Source organism: Nymphalis io, chromosome 5 (assembly GCF_905147045.1).
Source record: "Nymphalis io chromosome 5, ilAglIoxx1.1, whole genome shotgun sequence".
NCBI lineage: Eukaryota > Metazoa > Arthropoda > Insecta > Lepidoptera > Nymphalidae > Nymphalis > Nymphalis io.
The window spans coordinates 2,418,834-2,445,282 of NC_065892.1; the positions used below are offsets into that span (position 1 = coordinate 2,418,834).

General features: G+C 32.9%; 2 protein-coding genes across 4 annotated transcripts in view; both read right to left on the minus strand.

Annotated features, from left to right (window-relative positions):
* Positions 1–9: 9 nt before the first annotated feature.
* Positions 10–2,543, minus strand: LOC126768507 (probable RNA-binding protein 46). Its single transcript, XM_050486667.1, has 4 exons — positions 1,808–2,543; positions 1,115–1,611; positions 816–1,023; positions 10–724 (listed from the first exon to the last, which is right to left on the minus strand). The coding sequence occupies exons 1-4, from the start codon at positions 2,465–2,467 to the stop codon at positions 563–565; spliced, it is 1,527 nt and encodes a 508-aa protein (XP_050342624.1). The 5' UTR covers positions 2,468–2,543; the 3' UTR covers positions 10–562.
* Positions 2,544–4,159: 1,616 nt separating this feature from the next.
* The window catches only part of LOC126768502 (vesicular glutamate transporter 1), a 45,797-nt gene continuing 23,507 nt past the window's right edge, over positions 4,160–26,449 (minus strand). For all 3 annotated transcript variants that reach the window (XM_050486661.1, XM_050486660.1, XM_050486659.1), the window contains exons 2-11: positions 14,868–15,057; positions 13,395–13,513; positions 12,461–12,575; positions 12,053–12,227; positions 11,142–11,242; positions 9,892–10,048; positions 9,212–9,384; positions 7,821–7,924; positions 6,804–6,924; positions 4,160–6,470 (exon numbers count right to left, since the gene is read on the minus strand). In XM_050486661.1, coding sequence (XP_050342618.1) covers positions 6,264–6,470; positions 6,804–6,924; positions 7,821–7,924; positions 9,212–9,384; positions 9,892–10,048; positions 11,142–11,242; positions 12,053–12,227; positions 12,461–12,575; positions 13,395–13,513; positions 14,868–15,057 — 1,462 coding nt within the window. In that variant the 3' untranslated portion in view covers positions 4,160–6,263. The remainder of the gene's footprint in view (positions 6,471–6,803; positions 6,925–7,820; positions 7,925–9,211; positions 9,385–9,891; positions 10,049–11,141; positions 11,243–12,052; positions 12,228–12,460; positions 12,576–13,394; positions 13,514–14,867; positions 15,058–26,449) is intronic.

A 26,449-nucleotide genomic window follows, 5' to 3' on the forward strand; every position in this document is an offset into this window, starting at 1 on the left:
ATGCTTTAACGAAATTTTACTCTAAATTACAGTGCATTCTCTCTGAATATATTAAAATATAAGCACAAGGAAGCACTGTCAAAGTGGTTTTACAATTCTTTGTAAACTATGCCACCAAAATGTTTCAAGTAAATAATCATAACTTGAAGTAAGAACATCAAAGAAAATATTAGTCACTAGCCTAGATAGTTATGTCCATTACAAACAAAATTATGATCGTCTTATACTCTATATAGTCAAAATACTTTATATACTATATAAATTAATATTAAGGATAAAGTCTGAATAGAAAAAAACACCACAAATGCTAATTTAAAATAAAACTATTTTAAGAAAACAATTGACCAACTAGGCAAAAATAAACTATGGCAATGATGACAACACTATCACAATACAAATATTGTTTCAAAATGTTAACATTGCCAGCCTAAAACTATCACAACAAAAATATATTTCTCAAGTCTTTTAACATATCTATAAAAAAAATCTTATCTTTTTGTCTCAACAATAAAGAATTTGATTTTTTCGTTCTCAAAGTTTAATAGAAAATGATTATTGTGATTTAAATTGTACGCCAGACTGTGGGCATTGACATGACTGGCTGTGTTTGAGGATATATAGTTGAATAGTCATATGGCAATCTCACACAGCTCTGCATCGGTGGTATGGAGGAGTAATGAGGTTGAGCAGGTGTAGATTGTTGAATCAGGTCTACTCTCAGCATCTGTAACATAATATGCACAGTCTTAACATAAAAATTAAAGTCAAGATTTTAATTACATTATTATAAGACATAACTAGCAAATTATTAACACCTTAAGTGTATGTAGAGCAATTTCAGCTGCTTCTACATGAGCTTGTTGGTCTGAGAAGCATGCCCTTGTTGAGAGAGGGCCAATGCGACGTGGCACTGACAGCAAGGGAAGTCCAACCTGTGGCAGTTCTACATTGCACACCCATAATTCTGCTCCAGTAGGATCTTCATACTTCAAGTAATGGTATGTGGGTTGAGGCCACATGTATCTAAAATTAAATTCAATAATACATTTTTTCAATGAATTAATTTTCTCAATGAGTAACATTATATATGTTATTTATAAAGCATGATGCTAACCTCTTACACATTGATTCAAGCTTTGCTGGAGCCAAAGTGTAGTTTACTTGTGGAGTGGAATAAGAGTAAGCAGGACATTTTAAATCTGACGGGGAGTAGCATGGGCTTTCACCAGCACATGCAGATCCAATGCCTTCATCTTTAGGACTGTTGGCGTATTCTTTCTTCTCAATGTGCTGTTTATAAAGCAACAGAGTTTGTGTCAAATCCAAGCTGTTATTAAATTTCGCATTGCCTCTATTTAATTTTTGTATCCGATATAGATCACGGTCAACAGGTTTCGCCCAGCGTATTTCGATATTACTACCATCAATGTCAGCACTTTGTAATTTAGACATAGCAAGCTCAGCATGTTCTCTTTCATAAAAATGAATAAAAGCATAGTCATAGATTTTTTTAACACGTTCAACTTTATTATTTATTGCGTTTTCAAATACTTTTTGAATTGTATCTGGTGTAGTCCGTATCTCAAAATTACGTACATAAAGCACTTTCACCTGTAAAACAGAGAAAGCACCTTTATTTGCAATCCCATCCACACGATAAATAATACAACAAATAAGAGATAAATATTTACGTATGCAATTACGATAATAATAACAGTCGCATGTTGAATCAAAACAACACAGCTATAAATATGAAACATACTATAAGTTTATGAGTTCGCAAGCTATGAAGGAAATAGAAACTCACCGTTTTCATCTGATCATCGTCAATATCTGGTTCGGGTTCCGCCCAATCTACCATAACTTCCTGATCCCAAAGCTTGACGCAGCCCGGTACCAACGCGCGCCTGGCCATTGCCGCAGCCCTATGTGATGTGAACTCCACAAAAGCAAACCCTCGATTAAGTTTACGGTCAAAACAATTCTTATATAAGATCACGTTTACGATTCCAGTGACTCTCTTCGAAAGTTCTTCCATTACATCTTCCTTAGTTTTTGTCTTAGGTATGTTTCCAACGAAAAGACGACAATTATCCACGGACTTGACAACACCAATTTGCCTTCGTGGTCTTATCTCGTAACCATTCAGTTGCCGTACTGCAGCAGCTGCCTCAGCCCGTGTGGCGTAGGTGACGAAGGCGTACCCACGATTGGATCCCGAAAAGTCCATCATGAGACGCATTTCATATACTTTACCAACTCGAGAGAAAAGAGGGACGAGTTCGTCTTCAAAAATTTCTCGTGGTAACTTCCCAATGAATACTTCGCATCCCTTTTGTGGAGGCGGGCCAATCCAATCCGGCGGTGGACCGAATTTCCGTTGTCCGTTCTGCTGAACAATGGAATACCCCGTATTCTGCATCAGCTCCAGCAACTTGTAAGTCATCTGATTACTTTGTTCAGCCATGATTTAATTTAAATCAACTCGATCACAAATATCTCAACGAACGTTCGTCTAAAATCAAACAACAGAACTAGAGCGGCGATTCAAAGCGACCTACCTCTTTATACTTGCCGACAAATGTACCGGCGGTTATGACGTCACAAATTTAAAAGTTATTAAAAGAGTAATGTTGATTAATATACATTGATAAACATATATACATTGATAAAATTATTCATATTTTTTAATAAGATTTAGTTTCGTATTTTTTTCAATTAATAAATTTAATTATTACAAAAACAATAATAGAATAGATAGTTCTTTGAGTAAAGATAGTTTCGAAGAATTAGTCAAATCAATAATTTTTACAAAGATTTTTAATTAAAACATTTAAAATAATAATAATGTAACTCAACTTATAATTTTACCACTTTACTAAACATAATTTATATTACATACATCATAATATACGTACTTAATTATTTCTTTTCGAAATATATTTTTTTTATACCTTTATATACCGAAGTCGAATTTTCATATGTAGGTCTTAAATAATACAATATTAATTGTTTAATTTTAACATTATTCATAATCAATTTTTATATCTATTTTTATATCTAATATTATTACAAAATTTAATTATTTACATTTGGTAAATAATTAAATTTTGTAAATCATCCGTAATCATTTAGTCAATCTTTAATCTTTCCAAATATAACGCATTATTTTTATATGTTATTTAATATTGTAAATATAATTTTTCTATAATCATTTAAATGAATTATATAATTTGTACATATTAAATTTAAGCATCGTTGTTTTGACAAAGTTCCAATAAAAATACCACCTTCAAAACATAGATGGCGCTAGGATATTATTACCTTCACTATCACTATTTATCTGGTGGTGTCTAATATAGCCATTTTAAGTATTTATACTTCGATCAAAAATTGGTCTTATTCGCTACAGAATTTTAAAGATCTAATCAAAACATGCATTTAATTTATATTTTAAAATTTAATTTTCGTAGTTAATGTATTGTTATTATTATTTACTCCAATAAAATTCTTATTGCCCTTATTAGTTTTTTATTTTTCTATCCGTTTTAATATTTGAATAATGTTAATAATGTTAATTCTTTTCTGTCTATGGAAAATATTTCTCTTAAAGCTTTATTGGTTTGTATATTTTTTAAATGATGTATTTACTTAGGAATTGTTTAACTATTTGTTTCTCAAATAAATAAAAACCACGGTTTGTATTCTAATTGGAGACTATATTGCACAAGTGCGTGCGCAACGCAATCGGCCAGCCATTCAAGACGACCGGAGATTTCTGGCACTAAAACAATTACTTCATAAATCAAGGCAAAGGAATACTGCCAATACTACATATACTTGATCAGATGCTTAAAACTTTTTGACATTAAAACTCAATAACTTTTAATTGGTTGGTCTTTACTTGGTTACCTTGGGATCTGCAGCCTTATAAGATGACCACTACACCAACAAGGCACTTGATGCCTATAGTGCGTTTTCAGAAAACAGAATCGAACAATTAAAATATTCTTATTCGTTCGTTACCAAACAGTTAACAGAAAAAAGTTTCATAGTATTTTTTTTAGAACTTATGTAGTCATGTTAGAAACTATGTTTCTTTGTTCTCTCACTGGTCGAAACTAAACTAGTTTATTTAAATGGGCGACGAAGAACAAAATCGAGTTCAAATACGTTTATTTTATAATCACAGTTGATAAACATTACAGCACATAAATAATCACTACACATAAACGAACATGATTTTTAATGAGTTCAATATAATGAAATATATATACATTAATAGAATTATGTATGTGTCATTGATATATGTATATAATAGAGCGATACAGTCGTTAAAGGTCTTGTATATAGTATAATCAGTGGCGGATTTACCAGCAGGCTGAGTAAGCTTCAGCCTAAGGCGGCAGATTTTTGGAGCGGCAAATTTGACGGCTCGATTATCAAAAAAAATTAAAAAGATTTCTTCTTGACGGTTTTCTGATGTTTTACAGATAGAAGAAATCAGTTAAAAAAAAAAACAAAAAACCAGAAACCCAAAAATAGTTATAAAATTATCGTACGGTATCGTAGGCAAGGGCGGCAAAAATTTTACAGCCTATACCTTGAAATTTTTTAAATCCGCCACAGATACTAGCAAAGTTGCCTTATAATCAATTACAATATTTTGACTTTGGCGTTGCAAGTCCAAGTGCTATTGCTTGTTAACATACATCTTTATATTATGTAGAACAGTAACTGTAGTACACAGTAGAAACTCTGTAAGTCGAACTTGAAAGGAGACGTCAAAAAAATCCAGTTATAGAGTTCGACTTTTTTTTTTTATAGAATATGAACGCGGACGAGTATATAGGCCACCTGATAGTAAGTGGTCACCAACGTCCATAGACATTGGCATTGACAGAAATGTTAACAATCGCTTACATCGCCAATGCGCCACCAACCTTGGGAACTAAGACGTTATGTCCCTTGTGCCTGTAATCAACTTCGACTTAAGCGCATTTTGTCAGGATATGTTCGACTTGTAGAGGTTAAGATTTATTTCAACTAATTTTGAGTTATAATTTCATCGAAATGGTTTATTGTACACAAATATATTTTTACGAGTTATAGAGAAAAAATATGTGCTAAATTTACTTGGGACACACTAATTATTTCGAGTTTGAGAGGTTTTCGACTTAAAGAGTTGTTACTGTATATATAAACGACAGTTTGCCTCGCGGTTTTACCCGCGTTAAAATTGTACTATATATATGCCTATTTCATACAGTTACATTGCTTGACGTTTACTGTTACTTCTTCGTTTATTAGGCGATTCTTCGTCGGCCGTGTAGCCTGTCAATTTTCTTAAACAGAATTTAACACTTTTTTTAATAGGATCCGTGCAAATCTATCTAGCCTTAAAATATATAGAATTTACAATAATTAAGTTTTAATATAATACATAAATGTTAATTTCGCAATATAAATAAATGGTACATATTACAAAGTTCACTTATACTTAAGCGTTACATGATCAATTATTTTATGCATATGAATACAATGAATCATCTCATAAACAACAATGGACGGCAAAAATAATAAAAAAAAAATACATTTTAAATCTTTTTTATATTATTAATAGATACTTCCAATTGAACATTACTTGGAAATAATTCGGTATGAAGACGAAACATGTCAATTTGAATAGATTTCCATGATAAATCTAAGTATAGATTTATCATAAGAAAACAAGATTTGAGGTTATGTTTTACATTTATACTATATATTAGTCATAGGAGATTTTTGTATATTTAACCGTGATAGTTTGTCTCTATCACGTGCGTATGAATATATTGCCATCGCTTTCGCACGGATGCAGAGATCCCTGTCATCAAGTCAAATTTTTGTGATCTCATAATCATAAAACTTAACTAATATAAATAAATGTATAATTTATGAGATTAATATTAAATTGATATCCAGCTTACAAGCAAATATGCGTCAAAAATGAAGCTAAGATTTCTTTTTTTTTTCTTAATTTTAAATATATATTTGTATTTCGAGCTTAAATATTTGTCACAGATATTTGATAATATTCGTTTTGAAATTCAAATTCTTTCTAGAGATTTCTGTTATTTTTGTGCTTCAGATATATTTCTACATTATGTTCTACACATTTGAGCACAGCGAAGCCAACGCTAAATACAATTTATACTATAAAAAAGATCCATAAATTACATTACAATTTCATCACAAAATTAATAATCTTTCATTTTTATTATCTACATTTCCGAACTTCGGTCCATGGCTTTATTATCGTAGCCTCTTGTTGTTGTGACGGAAGCGCCATCTGTGTCGAAGCTAGCATCGCTGTCAACTTCCACAACCCAAGGCTGTTTGTTACCGGAGCAAAACACGCCATATATGATTGCCCCAAGCAGATAGATGGCGCTGGATATGAAGAAAACGATCCGCCATTGCTCGGCCGTCTGAAATATTATTAAATAAAATTGAATATTTAACACAACAAAGTTAAAACAAGAGTTTTAAATTGGAATTTTTAAATAATTTATCAAATGAAAACTATAAATAAAAAATCAACGAAAAATAAACAAATATTAAGTATAAGTATAAGTTATGTAAGTTTAATTTGAAATAAATGATTAAACAGAATAGTTAATATTAATAATATTATCAAGGTTAATTTAGTAGTAAAATCTGAAAAAATAAATAAAAATATTGTTATTAAAATAAGAATGCGTGGAATAGTAACAAGAATGCTACTTAAATTTACACTTGAGTTATAGTGATTTAGTACGTACCCTATCAGTTACTATGGAACCGGCTAACGGCGGGCTGATTATACCGGGTAGCGTGGCGATTGTATTTGAAAGTCCCATAAGAACGCTAGCGTGTGGGGGTGCTATGTCCAAGTGATTAACACTAAAAAAAAAAAACAACACACAATATAATTAGAATAAAAAAAAAACAACACACAATATAATTAGAATAAAAAAAAAACAACACACAATATAATTAGAATAAAAAAAAACAACACACAATATAATTAGAATAAAAAAAAAACAACACACAATATAATTAGAATAAAAAAAAAAACAACACACAATATAATTAGAATAAAAATACTGTATCCTGTGTTTACTCCTTGTATATATTACTGATATTAAATTTATTCTCATCAACTTATAATCCAAGAACTAAGATTGTGATCTTGCCTGGCAATACAAAACAAACATGGATGCACAATCAAATTAAAATAATTTATTGACATTTACTGGTAGAGCTTTGTGCAAGCTGATCTAGGTAGGTACCACCCACTCATCAGATATTCTATCGAACACCAGTGCTTGGTATTGCTGTGTTCCGGTTTGAAGGGTGAGTGAGCCAGTGTAATTACAGGCACAAGGGACATAACATCTTAGTTCCAAAGGCGTATTGACTATGCAAGCAATGATTAACATTTTTAAAATTTTTCAATGCCTGTAGGCGTTGGTGACCACTTACCATCAGTTGGCTTATATGCTCGTCCGCCAGCCTATTCTACTAAAAAAAAAGACACGGATAGCAAGTCTGTGAAGTTACAGCAATAATAATAATAAAATAAATGTGCTGTAATTTTTAACATAATACAATTTGAATATAGAATTATACATAATTAAACAGCGCCACCTATCCGTGAAATTTGTAATCATTCCTGCAAAACTGGATTAGTGTCAAATATTAAAACTGACACTATGTTACCACAATAAAAAATAATATTATATAAAGTATTATTATTTGTTAAGTACAATGATATTTAAGATAAAAACAGTATTAACCTGAAACCAGACCAGGCGAAGCCTCCAAGTCCGACGGCGATTGTGAGACATACAACACAGCCTGACACCGAGGGCGCATACGCGGCCGCTACCATAAATATCGTCTGAAAATATAATATTCATAAATGAGTAAATATCATGAGATTCAAATGTTTATTTATTTATTTATTTGGATCTCCAACAGTTGTACATAAGAAAAATTCAAATCACTTTTTACATTAACTTAAAACTAACTATGCACAAACAATTACAGGAGAACACATCATTCACAAACACAATTACAAAATATACAAATCAAATATAGAATAAAAACAAAAAATATTTAAATAAAGAACAAAAAACTAAAACAGAAACAAAAGGTAGTAACTAATTAAATTTTTAAACAAATTAACAGTTTATACTAAATGAATAAGTCGAGATGGCCCAGTGGTAAGAACGCGTGAATCTTAACCCATGAACGTGGGTTCAAACCCGGGCAAGCACCTCTGAATTTACATGTGCTTAATTTCTGTTTATAATTCATCTCGTGCTTTTCGGTGAAGGAAAACATCGTGAGGAAACCTGCATGTGTCTAATTTCATCGAAATTCTGCCACATGTGTATTCTACCAACCCGCACTGGAGCAGCGTGGTGGAATAAGCTCCAAACCTTCTCCTCAAAAAAGGGAGAGGAGGCCTCAGCCCAGCAGTGGGACATTTACAGGCTGTTACTGTACTAAATGAAACATCACATTTTTTCATGATCGATGAGAGCCCGTCACAACCAAATTTCCAGTGTTACTGTGTTTTTTGCACAATAATTATATTCTTGCGATGTTCGCGATATTGGAGTATTCTGTCAATGTTTCGTTCGAGTGCGGTCAATTTTAAAGAACAAGACATGGGTTGCGAGGAGTTGATATATGAATGCATATATATAATATGTTATGTATTTACTCAAGAACACAGCAATAATCCAGAAATAAACTGTAATTAGAACCAGTTCCACCGACTCACTGACAACAGGCCGACTGAAATTTAGCCCATTCTTTTACATATACAGTGAAAAACATTAAACATAGTTATTTTAAAAAAAAAGTTACTTATTTTTATACCTACCTCTGGCTAAATTTATTTTTTTAATAAAGAAGCATTACACTCGTTCGAAAAAGAACGAAGATTTTGTAATTGCTTATAATTTTATAACAAAGAACTTGGCAGGAGGTGATTGTTTCATTTCCAAAGACTTATCTTCCATGAACTCACTCACAATAACATTTTGAATACAAGCGTCCATTTACACTTTTTTAATTGAGCAACAGGTTTTCCTATCGCTTTCTAGAATGGAATGAAATTAACGAACGAATGTGCGACAAAAAGAAATAAGTCAATTTTGAACGTCCGCAGTTTTACCTGAGCTAGAAATGCACCACAGTTGAACAATTTCCTGATGTTGGTTCTCGACAAAATCTCCATTTTCAACAACCAATCCGCCATGTGACCGGCTACTTGTAAAACCACCGCCATTGCTAAATACGGGACCGCCGATAACCATCCAGTTTGTGACGTTTGGAACTTGAATACATCTGAGAAAAAAAAAACAGTATGACGTCATTGTTTGTGCAAAATAATACATCTCAAGATTTGTGTAATAAATAATATTCAACATAACAATGAAACATAGATTATATTACGTTAAATTAATTATACTAGTTTCCTATCACGGCTTTGCTCGCGTGGCAGGTACCTTGTCCTTTTTGGTACCACTTACAACGTGTATGGAATATTTCATAATGATCGGTTGGTTAGTTACGACGTAAAAGCGTAACAAACAAACAAACTCACTTTCAAATTTATAAAATTTCAAACTTCCTCCTACATAATTTGATCAATAAGTGAAATATTACTGTGTTATAAATATATATATTATACATATTTATTTATAATACAGCAATATTGCAAAATGCATAGTTTGTTTAACTTTACTCCTTCTTCCTTTGCAATACGGTATAAAATTATATATATATTTTAAACACAGATCCAAAGTGCTACTACTAATATACATCAAACCTATTTTTATATTTAGTCAATACCTTGCATAAATGTAGGGAGGAACGTGAGGAGTGTGTAGAATCCCCAATTCTCGCTGAAGTGCGCCATCACTATAGCCCAGACTGGTCCTGAGGTCAACATTGCCTTCCACGGGTGTCGAATTTGTGTACCTTCCACTGCCAGGGCTCCCCGGGACTCCTGGAATTAGATCAAAATATAGTAAAATTAACTTTATTCAAGCAAACTCTTATACACTTTATTGTTTTACAAGATTTATTAAATGTAAAGCTACCAACGATTCAGAAAGTAAGAAACGACACGAAACTCATTAAATGAGACCGTTAGAGAGAAATGTATTTATTTAAAATAAAATTATTTACGAATATATCGCTAGAAAATAAAGAAATCTTATTAATATTGTATGAAAACTTAAAAAACGTTACAAGAAAATAATAAAAAACTAATTTTTTCACAAAAAAAAAAACATAATGATCGTAATATTTTCACAAGTAAATTATATATTAATATTAGTCAGTAAAGTATTTTCTAGTTATCTCCAAAAGTACGTTCATTCTAGAAGATTGCGAACTGCTCAAGCCAAGTCCATCTGAACAGACTTTTACTTAAAATGAAAGAACAAATAACGATTCAATAAAATAAATCTTCCTTTTCGCTTCGCTTTTCTTTTCCTTTCGCTTTCGATAACAATAAGCTGCATTTGTAACATTTTTTGAGTCTGATGTAATATTGTCACATATGTGCCACCAACCCGCATTGGAGCAGCGTGGTGGAATATGATCAAAATTTCTCTTCAAAAGGAGAGGAAGCCAGCAGCTGGACAATTACAGGCTGTTAATTTTCATATTATTCTAAATATAAAGGAAATATTTTAACATTGATTTCGAGCTAGTACCTCAACGAGGGATACTCAAATACTGATGAATCCATATTTGATAAAAAAAATTATAATATAGACGGGCCACCTGATGGTAAGTGGTCACCAACGCCCATAGACATTGGCATAGTAAGAAATGTTAACCATCGCTTACATCGCCACCAACCTTGGGAACTAAGATGTTATGTGCCTTGTGCCTGTAATTACACTGGCTCACTCACCCTTCAAACCGGAACACAACAATATCAAGTACTGCTGTTTTGCGGTAGAATATCTGATGAGTGGGTGGTACCTACCCAGACGAGCTTGCACAAAGCCCTACCACCAGTACATATCATGTGTATGTGTGTGTATGTATGTAGTAAATGATATGTTTATGTAGTAATAGTAAGTTACCTGTATATATTTCAATTCAGCGGCCGTGATATGGGGATCCTTTTCAGGGGATTCCTTGACAACGAGCCACCATATAGTTGTCCAAACCAAACCCAATATTCCTGGAATTATTAAATTATTAACATTTACAATGACGGAAAAAAAAATAATTAATTGATAGACATGATTCTGTTAAAGGGGACTAAAATTGTCTTATGTATTCGTTCTATAGTTTATTTTTTTAATCATAAGAATAATATTACAAATAAACCTTTCCTTACTTATAAACTTTGCTTAGCGGCTGTTTAAAGACATTGATTTATCCCTTACTGTTTTTGTTGATTTGCCATTTGAAAGAAAAAGACAGCGTTGTTCACTTAATCCTAAATCCTAATAGCCAAAAGATTTTCGTACAGAGAAAATCACTATACGTCAAAGTAGATGGCGCCACAGTTCTTTCGTTGACGAATAAAGCCGAGATTACATTTACGAAATCATAGTCGCGGAATCGCTATCGCAACACTAATTTCTACTTACTGATTATCATCGCATATTATTTTGTTGCAACGGACTGCTTTCGACTAGATCGAAATCGCATTACGCACGATTTTATGTCACTTTTACTTTGCTTCTTTTATGTTATAGGTGTGTGTAATTGGTGTATGTAGGCGGACGGTTAAATGGGCCACCTGATGGTAAATGGTCACCCCCGCCCATACACATTAGCGATGTAAGACATATTAACCATTCCTTACATCGCCAATGCGCCACCAACCGCCACTTGGGAACGAATACGTGCCTGTAGTTACACGGACATACTCACCCTTAAAACCTGAACGCAACAATAATAAGTACTGCTGTTCAGCGGTAGAATATCTGATGAGTGGGTTGTACCGAGATAGTGAAACTTACTGACAAATCAATGCACTTACCGAAAACATAAAAAATACCCGGCCACCCGGTATAGTGCGTTAACGTTGAACTTATGGGCATTGCCACAACGGTGCCGACGTAACTGCCGCTGAACGCGAACGTCGCGAGTCGAGCTCGCTCCTCGCTCGGAGCCCATCGAGACCACACTGCGTGGATACACGGGTACGTAACGCCCTGGACAAAAGGAAATGCATAATACTAAATGTTCTGTCGCTGGGAGAAGGCACACAGCTGTGTTTTCGTTAGGCGTTTGCATATTAAATAGTGGAACTAACGCGACAAGATGTTTTAAGATAAATTCTTTCTTAATTATTAATTCAATCACAGTTCAGGACGAGGCGATGCAAAGAAAAACAAATAAGTGCATTTATTGCTTAACCTTACGTTGATATAATAAACTCAAATACCTCAAACAAGCCTTCCATTACTCGTACTGCGATCAGTAACGCGGTGCTGGTGTGCGCCAGTGGTGGAGTGAAGAGCGTCAAAAGGGATGTAGCGCCGACTCCTATCGCGAACATCCTGTATTAAAAACATTCATACGTAATTTTTCTTGCTATTTCTAGCAATGCTATTAAGAGATAAAGATTATCGATACTCAACCCGATAAATCCACCCGTCAAAATGTTACTTGTAGACCGAATTAGGAAGTAGAGTTAAAGAAACCATAGATAACAATATTTCATGCGATTAGCTACCTCTGATATATTATGCACTACATACATTTGATACAGTAACAGCCAGTTAATGTCCCACTGCTGGGCTAAGGCCTCCTCTCCCTTTTGGGGAGAAGGTTTGGAGCATATTCTACCATGCTGCTCCAATGCGGTTTGATAGAATACACATGTGGCAGAATTACAATGAAATTAGACACATGCAGGTTTCCTCACGATGTTTTCCTTCACCGTCAAGTACGAGATGAATTATAAACACAAATTAAGCACATGAAAAATCATTTGTGCTTGCCCGGATTTGAATCCACGATCATCGATAAAGATTCACGCGTTCTAACCGCTAGGTCAAAATAACATTATTTCACTTAACTACGTATATCACATTTCAATTTTATTTTTAGTTCCATAACGATTTTGCCGACATTCAAAATGCAAATTTTCGACGATCGTTCAAAATTTCAATACGATAAATTGAATTATATTTATAATTTTAGTCGTAGTAAGAAGTCAGCTCGAGACGGGACATTAGTTGTGTATATATTATTTAAATGTGTAAGTAACATATATGCATGTGTGTGTGTTCGTGTGTTAAATTATTCTACGGCGAAGAATAACACGATAACAGAGAATCTTTAATTTATTTGTTATTCTATAAAAAGGAACGAACCTGTTACCTCCTATTTTAGCAGCCAGCCAGCCGCCGGGTAGCTGAGTGATGATGTAGCCGTAGAAGAATGAACTCAACACGAGCCCCTTTGTTTGAGAGGACCAGTCGAATTCTGGGACCTGTCACATCGTATAGCATGTAATATAAACGATACATATCTATAATAAAGCTGTCGAAACCGTATGTTTGTGAAATATTTTTATACATTGAATACATTTGTAACGAGCGCAAGCGATAAAAAAATAATAAAAGAACACGAAAATGTATTTTATTTTTTAACAGGCTGATTAAGATCAGCTTTCAGCAATATTAAGGTTTTAGGTTATAATACAAATGAACATAAATTATAAATTTATTACTTTCGACGACCAATCATGAAAGCACTTCCGACCATAGACAATGGTTTTTAAATATTAACAATTCTCTACACCGTCGACGCAAACTATTATGGACTTTATCCGTGTAAATCCACTAGCTAAAATGAACTGACTCTTCAAATTGGATTTCTTTTTGAGTGTAGGATAACAGATGACTAGGTGCTACTTACACAGACGAAATTACCCGCCAGTAGAAGTATTCTCTTTTCAAACAAAATTTTAAAGATATGAAAACTTCGACAACGATATTCTTATCTCGTAAATAATAAAAAAAAAATATTTTTCATTTATAGCAAAGAACTTACCACACATATAAATCGAGCCTTCTAAAGGAATGTTATGTAACGACGGATCATTTTACGAGTAATTATCCCTTTAATTGTTACTTATATAAATTCCATGTCATCGTTTCATTTTCGACTTTATTCCAACGATTTAAAGCTTCAGTTTTTTTTAATCCGATTAAGTCGTTTATTTGAGGACCAGTAAAGTGTGGTCTAACCCTTAGACCTTTACTATAGAGTTTAATTTCAAACCGTGTAAAGCGACTGCGAATTTTTTAATACATTTAATATGTATTTATGTCTGTGCGGGAGCAAATCTTCTAAGTCGTAAAACTTTATGACATCATGAAGAATTTTGTCGATGAGAATTTTTTCCTATAAGAATTTCATTTATCTTCAGGCACTTTAATTAAATTTCCAGGTTTTGATGCGATTTCGGTTATGAAGGTGAATTTTCATTGCGGTTTTATTTAATTTAATTGAATTATAAGACCACCTACAAATACTATTTCAAAGAAAGAAAGAAAAAACTTAATGATTAAGAAACTACTAATGTCAGTTAAAACGTCACTTATTGTGAGGTAAAATATATATATTTTCTGTTATAGCAACACTGCATATAGAGTTACCAAATTGTCTATGGATAAATAATTTGTTGTTTTGTTTTCTTTTTTAATTGTTCATTTGCCATGTGCTCTCTGATGAGATTAAAAAAAATACCGTAGAACAGTGGGATCCTTACTTATATTTATTGTTATGATATATATTAATATAAACCAGTTAATAACCGCCACATAAAATGCTTTACATACATAAACAATGGTTCCATTTTCCAGCTCGACTTCCACGGGTTCGGTCATCGCGACCACGGCGACGGATAGATTGACTCTCAGGGCGTATACGTTGAAAAAGCCGAAGAAAGCCAGCAGAGCGACCACCAATCTTCGTTTCTCCCAAAAGCGCCATGACGTCGTCTGTTTTCTGCGTTCTTGTAATCGTTCTCTGAAACATAGTAAAATAGATTTTGAGGACACAGAAGACACTGAAATGTTCGTGTTATAACTTTTTGTTACATATTTAATTTTTGTTTTGCAAGTTAAGGGTTATAATTTGTATCTTATGAAGCGCGCTGTTCAAATACAACGAGGCAATTATTAGAAAACAAGTGAAAAAAACAAGAATTCAATGATTCCACTTTTAATTAAAATCAGTTTAAAATGATACACATCACATCATTCGTTATAATTTTCAACATACATCAATCCACTGAGTTGTACATAGGCCTAATTTTGAATGTGCTAACCTAACCGAATATAGCGGCTCTGTATCATTAATGACATATATCCTATCGCGAGAATATACCTTAATAATCATTACCTTAGTATATATTACTGTGACAATGTCTATCAGAGATGACCATTCACCATTATTGTAGCAGACTTTCTCTCGTGCAATAAATAAAAAATAATAATACTAAAACAAAAATAATGAGTATTTTTTTAATATGCACGTAAGGTACGATCTGTAAAAGAATTTTCATTCGCAAAGAGAATGCTTCGTGTCTTATGAGATTTTCTCTGACCCGTTAAAAAGGTCACGTGACCTAGTTGCCTTGCAAGAAATCACATTAAAATTAACTTATTCCGTACATTGTATACATAGTACGTAGGGACCGAATTTTCGCTTACGTTGACATTTTCAGCTATCCCATAGGAGCAATGTAATTTATTGTAACGGAGAAGTATATTGTTGCTGCGAATTTATTTTTCCTTGTGGACTGCTTTCATTTTAACTTTAAGGCCTATCGGAGTTTGAAGACGATAAGGTGAGCTGTTCTCGAAGGTACGTATAAACATTGCGGAATTACCGAGTTGCATGCATAAACAAAAGACAAAGGATATTTAAAAATCTTCAAGGTATTAAATGAATTAAAACGCTTGTTATAGAAATGGAAGGAGAGTTACAAAATTAATCATTTGTGTATATATTTTTTTATATAATAGGAAGGCGGACGAGCATATGGGCCACCTGATGGTAAGTGATCACCAACGCCAATAGACAATGGCGTTGTAGGAAATGTTAACCATCCACCAATATAATAAAAGAATATTTAATTTAACATATATCGGCCATACTTATAAACGCTACTTAGCGAGTGATTAGTCAAACTGTTAAACAACGCTTTGTCTTCTTCTTTCGAATGTCAAATCAATAATGCAAGAAAGAGAGAAGTCAATATTTAACTAAACAGCCTCTAAGCAATGTTTATAAAGTAATTCCGTATCTGTTCAATGACACTTTTTCTTGCTCACTGCTCATTCGCCTAATTATCTACTTACATTTTCGCTTCCACTTTCCTGAGTTTTATTATAATTGCGAAAGTGTGTTCGTTTGTTTGTCCTTCTTTTAGTAATGGAAACGCGGATCGAGGTACGTGTCTAATTATTTCTTGAAGGTTTCGAATGTTGTGTCCGCATACAATTACATTTGAAACGATGAAATATACTATTAATATAAGTTTATTCTGATCGAGGGTAGCTTTAATATAAACAATGTTATGTTGCGGCACAAGATATACGAGAGCTGTCAATAAAAAGACGCACAAAATATATAATAGAAAGTTTATTATAAAAATTTATTATAACCGTTTATTAATATATATATGTATATATATATATATATATATATATATATATATATATATATATATATGTATATATGTGTATATGTATATATATGCATATATATATATGTTGACATATGTTTATGTATATGTTGAAACTTAAGTTTTAAGGTTTCACCGGCTTGGATAAGTTGCAGTTTTCAATTTAATTATTTTACTTTTATGTAAATAATAAAAAAAAAAATCATGCCGTGTCGTGGCTGATAGAATAGCCTATTTCAATCTTTGTGTGTAAGTCGACTAAGAGAATTTTTGTTAAGCGCACCCATTAATCGAGCAACTAAGCGAGGCGCTAATATAATGGTCGGAAATTAACCCACGAGAGAAACAATACTATACTTAACCACGACCGTATGTTTAAAGGAAAAGATGTTATCACGGATTGCTTACAAGAACAATTATACTGCATGTTTAGCAAAATTTGAACGAGACAAAAATTAACAAGTTATCGCGAGCATTTTTTTTTTACATTTAACTATGTACGTAAGTATTGCAATATAAAATAATTTAATATTTTAAATAATTACTATAGAATGTAGCGGAACCGGGAAAAGCGTAGAAAATGTGAAATTTGTGCAAAGGTATTTGAGACTAATATTAAAATCGATCAATAAAAGTCCATAAGAGTACAGCATAGAGTATATATTTTATTGATAAGTGTTAACACTAATTACAATCATTCTCATGGTTATCTTATACGCTACGCTCTCATAACTTTTATGTGGCAACATATAATAAAATAGCCAATCCTTGTAGATTTACACGCGTTTAAAGACTGTTTCATACAAATCAATATTCAAATAGGCCTTTTTCATGATTAAACTTAATTTAAAATTGAATTAAGGTTCACCTGATAAGAACCGACCACCAACCCGCATTGGAGCAGCGTCGTGGAATAAGCTCCAAACCTTCTCCTCAAAAAGGGGAGAGGAGGCCTTTAGCCCAGCAGTGGGACATTCACAGGCTGTTACGGTTACGGAGAAGAACCGACAAGAAACTATGTAGTTACTCTTTCTCATCAATCGTATTTGCATTTGTAATAATAGTATAGAATTAAATTTATACATCCGGTATGTACATATATATATGTATGTATGTATATATGTACATACCGGATGTATAATTTATCTGTCTTTGATTTTCATACCTTAAGTACATTTCATAATTTTTAACTATTAGCATATAATTAAAGTATACCGTAAGTTAAGATGGTTCTGTTGAACGGTTCAGATGACTGCGGATCCAATATATTATTTATCTTGTACCGAATAATATATGTTATTTATATCTTTTAACAATGTTAAATTTATTCTTTGGTTAATGTAAAATGATTTGCCTAACGAAGTTCGAAAGTGTGACGACATTTTATGGAAATTATTTAAGATATCAAAAACTTATCTCATCAAGTAAACGCGGCCGAGAAAATTGTCGCTCCATTGCGGGTTAGTGGGATACTCTTGTGTCAGAATTCCACTCTAACTACAAAATCTGCTCACAATGTTTTTCTTCACCATTTAATTAAATAAAAAACACAAAATATTTACTTGAAATTCCGGATTTGGATCCGCAGTCATCTGATAAAACGTTCAACAGAACCATCTTAACTCACGGTTTTTTTTATAGAATAGGAGGGCGAACGAGCATATGGGCCACCTTGGTAAGTGGTCTCCAAACGCCCTTAGACATTGGCATTGTAAGAAATGTCAACCATCGCTTACATAGCCAATGCGAAACCAACCTTGGGAACTAAGATTTTATGTCCCTTGTGCCTGTAATTACACTGGCTCACTCACCCTTCAAACCGGAACACAAAGCCCTACCACCAGGTATACTTTATTTATATACTAATACTTAAAACATATTAATTTTGTTATTTCGGCCAGTAAGATAATATGCTAATTTTATTGTAAATGAGAAAATGACTTTATTTTATTATGCTCAATCGATCATGATGAAATTTTACACACAAGTTGTCAGGGATGAAGAAAAAGGTCATAGGATAACAATTCCCCCCACGCGAGCTAAAATTACTAAAAATATATTCTTAAGTGTACTATGAAATAAACAAAACGTGCATATAACGATATATTAACACTAGGCCAACTTGCTTATATATATATATATGTTGTATATCAGTGGGGTTGAAGAAGAATAACAGTTGTAGTCGAAAATGAATTTATTCTGCTCACGTAAAAATAGAGATAATGTACAGTTATCACAATACAGAGATATCATTTCGGCACTCATAACTATTTTTTTCATATTATTTAATATAGAAAATTTCTTTCCTATCTAAGCATACACTATGCATTTTTATAATTTTACTTTTCGCTTAAAAAGTAGCTATGGTCCCATTTATTATATTCCTTAAATAGTTACTGCGTACGGTTTTACACTCAAACGTGGTCCACCACCGTGGGCCGAAGGGAAAGTTATACTCTTTTTCTAATTGGATCAGATAGATCCTGAGCACACCACGTTCAAACAAACAAAATCATCAGCTTTATGTTGTAGTTTTATTTTTATTGTATAAGTAGGCGGACGAGCATATGGACCCCTGATGGTAAGTGGTCACTAACTGCCATAGACATTGGCATTGTAAGATATGTTAACCATCGCTTACATCGCCAATGCGTCACCAACCTTGGGAACTAAGACGTTATGTCCCTTGTGTAATTACACTGGCTCACTCACCCGGAACACAACAATACCAAGTACTAGACTTATTAACAGTAGTAAAAAGTCTAGTACTTGGTATTTTTGTGTTCTGAAGATTCGAATCCAGGATCGGGCAACTACAAGTACATTGGGCCTTTCTCACTGGACTTGGATCGATTTAAAGTAAATATTGTCACACTCCCAAGCCTCGGTATCATGTGAAGCCGTTAACCGTGCGCTTGGTCTCTCGCGTTGGAGTCCTGTTGGAGTCCCATCGGACATGTGAGAGAGCATCGCTTGTTCTTGCCGACAAATGTTTGGATTAATAAATCACATTGAGATATACTTTTTAATAAATAAAAGTATATGTTTGTATGTTTGTCCTCTATATGTTCCTAAACTATTCATCCGATTATGATGAAACTTTGGTAATGTGTTCTACGTACGCCAGCAAAGGTCTTGGTAAAAAAACACAGGATTTTTGCTTTGTAGCTGGCTGATCGGGCTATATTAAGCACTTAACAAAAATTTACGCTGTACGTACCGGTCGTATAACAAATAGTTTAGTTATAAATCTCTCTATCCTTCATCTTAATAGTATTTCTACGTATATTCAAGACATGCTAGAATATCAATTCCCGCTCCAATCAACACCGGCAGACTCATGTGTTTCGGTAATCTTATCTAATGCAACGTGGACGACACTAGTTTAATTCTAACAAGGAGAATTCAAACTAGCACTGATAGGATGTATATATAGGATAGGATATATATACGACGATATATACATACATAGTTATAGGTTTGCTAATCTATTTAGTTTCTATAGAATAGAATTGTCGTCGAAGGCTGAACAAATGTTTTATTCCTTAAATTGCTATTATTTTGGTCTAGCTAAGGTTATAAGATAGTTATGAGGTCTTTCGTTCAAATAGCAGGTCGAGCCAAGAAAAGTTATTCAAAAATTCTTATTAGCAATTCGTAGATATATTTATTAGAAAAAGATTACAATAAAATTATTTTTTACTTCTTAGTTCGGCTAGTTACAATAGCGTTTTTTAATCTATTATTTATATTTTACTTTTTAGTTCAACTAATTACAAAAGCGGTTTTTTTAAAGCTATTTTTTACGGGCGAATCACTTCAATTCGACTTTTTAAAGTGGGTGAAAATCACGTATAAAGATTCCGTTATATATTAAGCTAATAAAGCTTGTTAAAAATTACCACAAATTCGAAAAAGAAAATACCTATCCTGGCTTGAAAAGAACCATAAATAAATTACCGATTTTTTTCCTAGGTAATTATAAAATAATACAATTTCAACAATGATAAAGAAATATTGCAACGATTGCAACATGATAATTTGAAGTCAGAGAAAATTACATTGATCTATTTATACAAATAATATGTATTAAGCGTCCATTACTTAGATAATAGGCTTATATAGACGGATGTTCATCCACTCTATTATGTAAATAAGAACATAACAGACGACAAAGGTCTCCGGTAAACGAGGAACTGTGACTATTAAGTACGGACGCTTGCAATAAACGTGTCACGCACTTGTATATAACTTGTGATTAGTTTGGCATATTTTGTTTGTAATATAACGGAAGTTTTTAATGGCTTATTAAATAGTAGTATTCGCCCGCGGCTTTGCTTGCGTATTGGAGAAGGGTGGGTATTGGGAAAAAAAGTCAATGTCCGTCCCTGAAGTTCAAGCTTGCTTGATACTTTTTACTTACAGTAATAGCCTGTGAATGTCCCGCTGCTGGGCTAAGGCCTCCTCTCCCTTTTTGAGGGGAAGTTATGGAGCTTATTCCACCACTCTTATCCAATGCGGGTTGGTGGAATACACATGTCGCAGAATTTCAATAGAATCAGACACATGCGGGTTTCCTCACGATGTTTTCCTTCACCGACAAGCACGAGATGAATTATAAACACAAAATAAAGCATATGAAAATTCTGTGGTGCTTGCCCGGGTTTAAACCCACGATCATCGGTTAAGATTCACGCGTTCTAACCACTAGGCCATCTCGGCTTTTACTTGATCTTATCAAAATCGGTTTACTGGTTTAGCTTAGCAGAACAGGCAAACAGAGATACTTTAGCTTTATAATATAAGTATAGATATTTACACTTTCAAATGGATAAACTGTTATATTCTTATTTTATGAACGATATTTATTGTGTGTGTTTAATTGGGTCCCTCGATGGTTTAGATCTTGGTAAGATCGGGCCGGTTGCGATTGAATTCCAGGTTCTTTTTTAACAGAAAAAAACATCAAGCTACTAAATTCTGATAAATAATAGAAAATGACATCAAAGCTATCGACAACGCGTCAGTATCACATTACTCCAACAATAATGTACGTTTCAAACTAGATTTTTTGATAATACCGAATGAAACACAATTGAATGTACATACATTGTTAGTTTTTGAGGAAATATTTCCTCTCTTTTGAAAACTCTCACTTTGTGAAAACGTTGAAAACACTAGTGGTAGAGCTTTGTGCAAGCTCGTCTGGGTAGGTACCACCCACTCATCACATATTCTACCGCAAAATAGCAGTTCTTGGTATTGTTGTGTTCCGGTTTGAAGGGTGAATGAGCCAGTGTAATTACAGGCACAAGGGACATAACATCTTAGTTCCCAGGTTAGTGGCGCAATGGTGGTTTAAGCGATGGTTAAAATTTCTTACAATGCCAATGTCTAAGGGCGTTAGTGACCACTTACCATCAGGTCGCCCAAATGCTCGTCCGCCTTCCAATTCTATATAAAAAAAACTATCATATACGATTCAAGCTCGATGCTATAACTGTCTATTATTTTGATTGAAGTTGGTTTTTAAAAGCACCTAATTTCCATAAAAATATTGTCTAAACAGTTCTATACTAAGAAAAGACTTTAAATTAAAATTCATTTCAGAATATTAACATTTATCATTGAGAAACAAATTTTGTCAAAAAGGTTACCTTTCATCAATAATACACGTGTCTTTTTCCCTGTTAATGTAAATAAGGTGCAATAACCCTAAGTCAGAATACCTTCAATTCAGATAAATATCACAGTTGATACCGTTTCAAAGTAAACATAGAATAGGTAATATGTTTGCTTATAAGAATTTATTTATACGTATCAAAATTAAAAAGTACTTTATCCGAGTAGGCTTTTATAAGAAAGTTTGCATCTTAATTTTACAGGATTATATGAAATGTTAAGTCAACATTGATTCGGAATGTTCATTCATAAGCCGCCAAGAGAATCTGTAGTCAATCTTTTCGCGGCAATGAAATTACATATTTTCTATAAATTAAAAATATTCACTTACTGTCAAATCAACGAATACAACAATACTAAGTACTGTTGTTTTGCGGTAGAATATTTGATGAGTGATACCACCATGAAATAAGACGCTTTTTCACAAGATTTTAAATAAAAAAAAAATCGTGTGTATAATAATTATTATAATTAAAGAAGGCAATTAGATGAATTAATTCTAATACACGTTGACAATCATTTAGAGATAAAAAGCTGTGTTACCGAAAACCGGTTTGAAGAGTCCGTTTTGTCTGTACACGAATCGAGACTTACTATTACTATTCAAGCGATGACGTATACATAGCTATATACTAATATGCCAATCAATAAAATTCTGTTTTTAACGACACAAATTTGATTTCAAGCGTTACATGAGTTTTTAACCCATAAATAAGATTTTACAACATGATCATGGTTCAAGAATCAAGTTGAATTCGTAAACTAATGACTTTAGATGATAACGCATAGGAATTATTGATCGACAACAGATATTTCAACCAATAAATTCATAGTAATTGTAAATCCAAATGAGTTTCAGTGTGGTATTCGTTTCCGAAATATTAACAGATTTTTGACAATACAAAGCGAGGGTAGTTCTTCAATCTATTTGTATAAATAAAAATAAATGTTTGTCCTCTATGCGTTCTTAAGCCATTCGTTCGATTGTGATAAAACTTTGGAGTTGTTCTAAGCTTGCTTGCTAGCTAGCTTGTAACGTTTGGTATATCTAATATATAAAAGTCTCTTGTCACGGTGTTTGTGGTCGAACTCCACCAAAACGGCTCGACAAATTTTTATGAAATTTGTTATGTATATTTGGGAGGTATGAGAATAGGTCGTAAAGTATATTTTATACCGCTAGCCGATAAGGGTGTCCCTATCCAGTTTTTTTTCTATTTTTTTAGACTTATTTTTTTATTTTGATTTAGCATTAAAAATACATATAACCCCAAATTCACCCTCCTAACCCATCATCTTATTTTGTAATCACGATTTTTGTATTTTTGTATGAACAATATCAAAATAATTACTTATAGTGAACCTCGTCAGACTTTCGTCTACGTCATTCACGAGAAGCATCGCGTCATTTTGACATTTCAAAATTTGCAAAATATTTAACGATTTATTTAATTGATAAGGAATATAAACGTGTTTATGATATTGAAAAGGTTGGTAAAATACTAAAAGATCAAATATATTATCGGTATACCGTTTTCATCATTAAATACAACAATTTGGTCTATTTGTGTGTGAGTGTCAAAGTCGAGATGGCCCAGTGGTAAGAACGCGTGAATCTTAACCGATGATCATGGGTTCAAACCCGGACAAGCACCACTGAATTATCATGTGCTTAATTTATCTCGTGCTTGACGGCGAAGGAAAACATCGTGAGGAAACCTGCATGTGTCTAATTTCATTGAAATTATGTCTCATGTGTATTCTACCAACCCGCATTGGAGCAGCGTGGTAGAATAAGCTCTAAACCTTCTCCTTAAAAAGGGAGTGGAGGCCTTAGCCCAGCAGTGGGACATTGACAGGCTGTTACTGTTTTAAAACAAAAAAACTTGGATACGTAAAAGATACGTAAAAGTCAAAATATGGAGTAACATGTTATCGTCTTTTGAGAAGTTTTAAGCGTATTCCAACATGCTGCTCCAGAGCGGATTGTTGTATATATATGTGGTTTTCATTTGATACATGAAAGTTTTCTCATGAGGTTTTCCTGCACCAGCGAACACGATATAATTTTTAAATACAAATTAAGCACATATAAGTTATGTTGCTTGAACGTACTTGAACTGACCTTGAATCTTTGGCAAAATTCACATACTCTAGGGATTGCATCAATTTAGTGCTGCTATGTAAAATTATAATACAATATTACTTCATGTAAAGTGGTGTATGTAATGTGCATATTAATTATCCATAAAACTTTATTTAGCTACCTGATAATATATGTGTTTTAAGACGTTGCAAGACGCCAAATTTCAATATTTCTTAAATATCCGTGATGGTCTTTTATTATCATTTATCCAAAGGTTGGCAAGAGTCAAATACTAGCGAACAAAAGTGTTTTTAGATGTCTTATTTTTTTTAATATATCTCACAACACCATTCCATACGATCACGATAGCTATTTTTTCATTTTTATTTGTATATTTTTAATGTAAATAAATCTGTAATAAACCAATAAAACATCATACTATGGAGGATATTAATTATACATATGGTATGTACATTTTTAAAATATGGAAAAGTATACATATAAAAATTAAAACTAATAAATGAGACTTTTTTGTAATTAATAACTAAAAAAAAAATACTAAATCAATATACATTAAACTTATATCAGAAGATGCAGCGTGTTTTGGAGGAAGGTTTAGTTCATAATATAATTATAAAAGTATCTGCGCTTCGCAGATTCGCAAGCTTTAAATTCTGACTATTAACTTGAAAAGCTTTTATTTCATGTTCATGTACTTATTAACATAAATCTCCGAAATATTACTTAACATCTTCACGTTTAAACGTTTCCTGCCATTTTGATAATGTTTAACGAGCCAAGCAAAATAGCAGACGCTATTGTGAAAGCCTTAACTTTGAGATCGTTTCGAAATTTTAATGTGATGTTCAATTAGATACGACCATTTGTCAGTAATAAGATAATTATATCGAGATGACATTGTTATATGTTTTAATTGGTGGTAGGGCTTTGTGCAAGCCCGTCTGAGTAGCTAAAAATAATAAAAATAAATATCTTTATTGCACACTCAAACAAAGGAGAATGAAAAATAAAAGAGAAAAATAAAACTAAGACTATAGAATAAAAGCATGCAAGGATCGGTATTATTACTGAAGCAGTAATCTCTTCCAGACAACTTTTCAATAAGATGCTTGCAGGACACTTTTTTTTACCCTTAATACGCCAGCGTTTGACCGTTGACTTGCCTGATATTAAGCATCGACACGGTCTAAGATGTAGCACGCTTGCCTAGAAGAAACCTGTTTACTCTGGATTTGAAGACACTATAACGTTGTACCTATCAGGAAATACAGACTAAGGCAAAGTATTCTACAGTTTCGCAGTGCGAATGATAAACGTGGATTCGAAGCGCTTTGGTGGTGATTTCGAGCGCTAACGTAGGCGGGGAATTTGAAATTGAATTTTCACATCTGGCAAGTGTGATATATATAATATACATAAAAAAATAAATCATAAATATATATGCAGGTAAAACAGATAAAACTTTAAATGTTATTATGGTTATTAAAATCAACGTCGCATATCACTTTCTGACATTTCACGATCGCGTTCAGCTACGAGTTTCAAGTTTGTTCTTACATAATACACGTGACTTACCAATGTCAGGAGTACACACAAAGGGAATCGACCTTTATGAAACTATTGTACCTTTGTACATAGTATCATTATAATTGACTTGACATATTTTACGGTACATCGCTAATAGATGTATGTTATTTAGACATATAACAGCAAGGTATATAGCATCTGAGTGCCAAATAAAATAAATACTAGCTTCGTATTTCACTCGTGAAAACCAATATATTCATTTAAAAACCAATTAACGGTGATATGCGTTTTTGACGTGTGTCCTTTAACTACTGAACAGATTATAAAATTTAGCATACACGTTATCAAAAGCACACATAAGGTAACTAACACCTTGCCTTACCCCCTCCCCCTCGCTCACACACAGGTAAAAC

What these genes read in the sequence shown, in the direction of transcription:
- LOC126768507 (XM_050486667.1), bottom strand. Translation starts at nt 2,467, where the DNA reads ATGGCTGAACAAAGTAATCAGATGACTTACAAGTTGCTGGAGCTGATG. An exon ending in ACGATGATCAGATGAAAACG is followed by an intron (nt 1,612 to 1,807) that starts GTGAGTTTCTAT and finishes TCTGTTTTACAG; the next exon opens with GTGAAAGTGCTTTATGTACG. An exon ending in CTTGAATCAATGTGTAAGAG is followed by an intron (nt 1,024 to 1,114) that starts GTTAGCATCATG and finishes ATTTAATTTTAG; the next exon opens with ATACATGTGGCCTCAACCCA.